The sequence below is a fragment of the Sphaeroforma arctica genome (assembly GCF_001186125.1).
Source record: "Sphaeroforma arctica JP610 unplaced genomic scaffold supercont1.65, whole genome shotgun sequence".
Lineage (NCBI taxonomy): Eukaryota > Ichthyosporea > Ichthyophonida > Sphaeroforma > Sphaeroforma arctica.
This window is the reverse complement of record NW_014040493.1, coordinates 123,058-129,490: the sequence shown is the minus strand read 5'-3', so window position 1 is coordinate 129,490 and position 6,433 is coordinate 123,058. Positions and strand designations below refer to the sequence as shown.

General features: G+C 45.3%; 2 protein-coding genes across 2 annotated transcripts; both read right to left on the bottom strand.

Moving 5' to 3' along the window:
* Positions 1-1,726: 1,726 nt before the first annotated feature.
* SARC_01614 (hypothetical protein) lies at positions 1,727-2,586 on the bottom strand (the record flags this gene model as incomplete). The annotated part of the gene is made up of 2 exons (XM_014304666.1): positions 1,727-1,885; positions 2,467-2,586. The coding sequence occupies 2 exons, from the start codon at positions 2,584-2,586 to the stop codon at positions 1,727-1,729; spliced, it is 279 nt and encodes a 92-aa protein (XP_014160141.1).
* A 228-nt stretch (positions 2,587-2,814) lies between these two features.
* On the bottom strand, positions 2,815-5,184 carry SARC_01613 (hypothetical protein; the record flags this gene model as incomplete). The annotated part of the gene is made up of 4 exons (XM_014304665.1): positions 4,984-5,184; positions 4,528-4,631; positions 3,672-3,839; positions 2,815-2,985 (listed from the first exon to the last, which is right to left on the bottom strand). The coding sequence occupies exons 1-4, from the start codon at positions 5,174-5,176 to the stop codon at positions 2,815-2,817; spliced, it is 636 nt and encodes a 211-aa protein (XP_014160140.1). The 5' UTR covers positions 5,177-5,184.
* Between the last annotated feature and the right edge of the window lie 1,249 nt (positions 5,185-6,433).

The following is a 6,433-nucleotide window of genomic DNA, read 5'->3' as shown; positions in this document are numbered from 1 at the left end:
CCGGTTTACAACATGTGTGTCTGTGTCTGTGTCTGTGTCTGTGTCTGTGTGTCTGTGTTTTATAAGGTACAAGGTGCAGGATGGACATTTTTTATCAAGTATACTAGGGTATAATGTTTATTTATTAAAAGCGACTAATATGTGTTTTCTATACCGACGAAGTACTAAATGTTTTTCTCCCCTGACATGGGCCCAGAGGTAGAGTTTCTGGATGAGGAGTTCACAGCGATATGTGGTTTCCGATTAAACGCTAAGCCGGTCGGATCTGCCAGTGGCACTAGTCTATGTGATTGATATAGCTGATGTGTCTCTGATCATCGCTGGACGAAATGATAGCTGCCACACTTTAGCAGACTTCGATGGACAATGACGTATGTCGGATGGGTTGTACTGTGGTATGGCTTCTTGCTGCACAGTGCACCAGCTGTGATTCTGTGAATCGTTAAACGATGTGCATGTCAAACATGCCAGAGTTGTACTCAAATACACATCAGTTATTACACGAGACTTAGCCATTTCGTAGCTGAGAATAGATTGTGCTAGGCCAAGTAACAACTGTACTTGCGATGATCTTGTTATTCTTTGGCTAAGGCTAAGGCTATGGCAGTGGTATGACTGCCTTACTTTATGGTTGGGACTACGCCGACAACTATTAAAATCTCTGGGTACGCCAGCAGTGATGTGCTTCAGCAGTGAACATGTTGTTCTTCAGCTGTGTGCATGTGCTTACAATTTGCATGTATTGCGCATTGGCTGTGTGTGCGTGTGCTGATAGCTATGCTACGCCGTTACTATAACTGCTATGTTGTTGCTAATTGGACAGGAGGTTGTGGCCGGGCAGACATGGGCCCGATGTTGCGTTGCCGATGCCGTGCTTGCTAATCACCAGCAACTAACTGTAGCTGAGAGGTTTGTTCTAACCCCTGTACATGGCACCTCCAACGTGTACTGGTAGCCGCTCAAAGCGGCTGTTTGGCAGGTCACAGCACGCTCAGACAGTAACGCTAGTCCAAAGGCGTCAGGCTAAAGAACATGATCGTCCCACAACGTTTTCGGACACATGGAGCACATCCAGAAGTACCTCCCGTGGTTTGGCCCGTCCTTGAATATTGTCCGCAAAGTGCCTGAGCGCCCAGAATGTATTAATAAATAAAAAGCAAACATCGTCTTGACATGTGTATTGGTACCAATACGAGCAAATGACTCGTATAGACCTAATTATTTACGCGTTCATACTGTATATCCTGTCACCATATAGGCGTGGAAGCTTTCCATAAACTCACATGTCGTAGTTGTATGAGAGTTGGTTGCTGAACAGCATGTCTGCATCCAGGATAATAAAGCTATGCATGCATATACATATACATGTACAAATTCATTTTGTTTTGCTATGATACGTGTATCTTAAAGAACAGAACGCCCCGTAATTATGCAGTCGATTGCCTCAGAGACCTCTGCAGCACCTTCTCGCCAGCGTGGCAAATGCACGTACTCAGTTGTATCTCGCAGTATCGTGCCGTACAAACTGAGCCATAGTGATGAAGCAAGAGCCTCTCGCAGGCCAATCAATCGTGCCACTTAGAGACGAGATAAGCCTCCACCTACTTATGTACTGACCCGTCACAGGATAGTCTTTCTCAGCACGCTTTGGCTCACTCCTACACGTGTATGTATGTGCACAGGCCAGCGCCTGTATTATCAGAGCTATATGCATACGCAATCTAACTTATAATTCTTTTATCAAAGACACCTCACACCACTCACGTTTTACGCCGCAGCAGATGGGCTGTTTTCGCACATACTCCGGGTCATGCCTTCGGAACGTCAAGTTGACTCGCAGTGCGCCACTGATCTTGTGACTGGTGTAGTGTGATTCTTTGGGCACCTGTGCGTGGGTGGATGTGAGGGTACACGACTCAGTACCACACATGCGCATGACAGCCACGAAATCACAAATCTCATACGCACATACCGTTGCCGGGTCTGGTACGTCCACGAGGACCTAGGGTTTAAGGTAGTACCACGGATATGCACGACAGTCGCGAAATCAGAATAAACACCCAAACGTCATACAAAGTGACCGCGCCGGGTAAAACTCTGCGCATGCGAGCAATAGATACATCCGCTGGCGACCAAGCTAAGTAGGCTTCAGATGGTGTGGGTGCACCAAAAACGCCCCACACACTATCATACACATGCCATAGATCTCTCATGAGAACTGCAGATATGTTACATAGTTCTAACCGGCACACAACCACACAGATATATTGCAGCACAAAACCACATAGATATGTAACAGCACACAACCACACAGATATAATGCAGCACAAAACCACACAGATATGTTACAGCACACAACCACACAGATATGTTACAGCACACAACCACACAGATATATTACAGCACACAACCACACAGATATGTTACAGCACACAACCATACAGATATATTGCAGTGTGTACCTACCTCGTGCTTCCACGCTTCCTGACACCCTTCCCACATCACCAGCAAGGAGTTGTGGCGCAAACGCACAGCAAACTGCATGCAAAACAGCACCAGTGAATGAGAGCATGCGCCTCCACACATTCTAGATTAACCTACATTGCCGTCTGAGTAAATTTAAATGACAGCTCCGCGGGCAGGATATGTGTTTAAAAAGACCCGCAGCAGCATCGAATACTCGCGAGCCACATATCTTGAAGACCCACGTAGCATTGTGCACGCACGAGCACATTCACTCACGCACCCCTGACCATGCACAACCCACATCTGGGCCCTACAGACTACTGCTCAGTGCGTGGGATGCGTAGAGTTTTAAGGACAGGCCGGTGCCTGCTTGTGTGCGGGTGTGTCTGTGGTGTGTATATGTGCGGGTGTGTGTCTGTGGTGTGCGTGTGTGCGTGCGTACAGGCTACTGACCTTCTCGTTGACGTTGGTTTTAGTCGACTCGTCCCAGGCGAGCTCGTTCTGATTGGTGGTCTTGCTCTGTGGCAGGTGAAGAATTTCAAACATGAGAAAGTGCCAATTTGAGATATAACAAACACCTGAACACTCGTAACACTCCGCTTATATACTCATCGAGCGCAACCTCGGTCAGAGGAAACAAGCTGAAACCACGATGGTCACCCAAACATAAGTGCGATTTACCACCCGCCTGTATGACCAGACGGAAAGCGCTTTCCCCAACCACTTCATCCTAAGTCAGAACTATAGCCCAGCACTTTTTCACAAATCAATCAGTACCCTCTGCATTTTCCGAGTATACCAGATACTTGCTACCACCTGCCGTCTTCTACCTACCACTTGCCGTCTACTACCTACCACTTGCCGTCTACTACCCTACCACTTGCCGTCTACTACCTACCACTTGCCGTCTCGTCTACCTTGCCGTCTACTAATTACCACTTGCCGTCTACTACCTACCACTTGCCGTCTACTACCTATCACTTGCCGTCTACTACCTACCACTTGCCGTCTACTACCTATCACTTACCGTCTACTACCTATCACTTACCGTCTACTACCTATCACTTGCCGTCTCGTCTACCTTGCCGTCTACTACCTACCACTTGCCGTCTACTACCTGCCACTTACCGTCTACTACCTACCACTTGCCGTCTACTACCTACCACTTGCCGTCTACTACCTACCACTTGCCGTCTACTACCTACCACTTTGTCCAGCGTAAACAATCGTTCTGCGCCCAGCGACACACTACCAATCAGTGCGCGTGGTCCCAACACATTGAGAGTGTCGCTATGGCGACCGGTGGCGTCCTGGCCGTTGCGGTACACATTGATGATCACAAGTGTCGGCTTCCACGGCGGCAGTGGTTCTACCTGTTATGCACAATAAGGCGATACAGAGATAGCAGCAGCGGCGGCTTAGCTAAGAGGTAGCAACAGTGGCTGCTGAGCTAAGAGGTACCAGCAGTGGCGACTTAGCTAGGACGCGGGTGTGTGTACATAAGTATGGACTTCGTATGGGTTGTTTTATGGATGCATTGCGTATGGATCTCGGCATATGAAACTCGGACACTTACCAATGTTTATACCAACAGCAGAAAAAAATGAAGCCCTAAAAACCCTAAAACCCTAAAATCGGAATTCGGATGTGTATTACAGCGGCTGTGATTGACGGCAGTGGCTACTCGAGACATGCGCAACTGAGACTGATGTGGTTAAGTTACACACACCACCTGAGCACATACTTGATTGCTGCTACCATCACATGAGAGTCCCAAGGAGTCGGATCTCTGAGTGCTACAATCATATAGTAACCAATAGACAGTGAAAGACCTACTAACCACTCAACATGCAACTAGGGTTAGCTAGCCCCCTTCAGACCCACACAACCACACAACCACACAACCACACAACCACACAACCACACAACCACACAACCACACAACCACACAACCACACAACCACACAATCACACAACCACACAATCACACAACCCCACAGTCACACAACCACACAATCACACAACCCCACAGTCACACAACCAAGCGATCACACAACTTACATCCGGTGGTCGACGAGTGCGCTGGAGCGCATCCACTTTCTGCCCAACGATAGCCGCAGCAGTGTTCAGCAGACGCTGTATCTTCTTCTCCCGCTCCATGTCAGCTGTTCAGATGATAGTCAGCATGCAGAAAACATGTGCGATAGGACTTGAGCACATACTAGCTTGATGCATAGCTTCCTTATTGAGTCGCAGACACGCATCAAGAAAGAGGGTGAACTAACAGTTAACAAATGCATATGCAACGGTTACCTCAGTCAACCAACAAGGTATATATACACGATGTATAGTAGGATTGTATTGACCAAGAGAGTATTCGCAATAAGAAAGTGCAGAAAGTACGCTTCCCCACTCGCAAGCTAACCAATCCACACGCCATCGTTCTTGCTCAGCATCCGCATAACACCCTAAAACTAAACCCTAAACCCCTAGTTCAGCATCTACAAGTAAACTTACTGATGGGCTGCTTATTGTACAGATGCAATTCGGCGTGTGCTATAGTAGTGCAAGCGTTGGCTTCACCCAGCACGCTAAGCCTGTAGAGGTTAGTAACCCTGGGGCTTTCTACGGTGCGGTTGAACACCACGCGCGTGTGCCTTGTCCACGTGATGGAATCGTCGCGAATGAGTGTTAGCAGATGCGCCGCCATCTCCTGTGACAGACCGACAGCGCGTGTGTGTGAGCCCAACGGTGGCCAATTGCACTCGTGTGACTGTGATATAACAACAGTCCGTGTCTCTGCGAATGCTACGGCTTGCACTACTATTCGAAAGCATATTGTAAATAGCGTTCGAAAGTTGGTCGTGAAATGCTTGCGGCCACTGAGATGTGTATGCACGTCATTGCATTGAAGAACTCATCGGGGAAGGCATCTCAAGTGCTGAAGTGTGCTAAGTCGTCTACGTAAGATATAAAGTCGTCTACGTAAGATATAAAGTCATCTACGTAACATATAAAGTAGTCTACGTAAGATATTAAGTCGTCTACGTAAGATATAAAGTCATCTACGTAACATATAAAGTAGTCTACGTAAGATATAAAGTCGTCTACGTCAGATATGAAGTCATCTACGTAAGATATAAAGTCATCTACGTAACATATAAAGTAGTCTACGTAAGATATAAAGTCGTCTACGTAAGATATGAAGTCATTTACGTAACCTATAAAGTCGTCTACATAAGATATAAAGACATCCACGTTAAGATATAAAGTAGTCTACGTAAGATATAAAGTCATCTACGTAAAATATGAAGTCATCTACATAAGATATAAAATAGTCAACGTAAGATATAAAGTCATCTACGTAAAATATAAAGTCGGCTACGTAAGATATGAAGTCATCTACGTCAGATATGAAGTCATTTACGTAAGATATAAAGTCGTCTACGTAAGATATAAAGTAGTCTACATAAGATATTAAGTCATCTACGTAAGATATAAAGTAGTCTGCGTAAGATATAAAGTCATCTACGTAAGATATAAAGTCATCTACGTAACATATAAAGTAGTCTACGTAAAATATAAAGTCATCTACATACGATATAAAGTCATCTACGTAACATATAAAGTGGTCTACGTAAGATATAAAGTAGTCTACGTAAGTTATAAAGTCATCTCGGTAAGATAAAAAGCAATCTACGTAAGATAAAAAGTAGTCTACGTAAGATATAAAGTCATCTACGTAAGATATAAAGTAGTCTACCTAAGATATAACGTCATCTACATAAGATATAACGTCATCTACGTAAGATATAAAGTAGTCTACGTAAGATATAAAGTAGTCTACGTGAGATATAAAGTCATCTACGTAAGATATAAAGTCATCTACGTAAGATATACAGTCATCTACGTAAGATATAAAGTCATCTACGTAAGATATAAAGTCATCTACGTAAGATATAAAGTC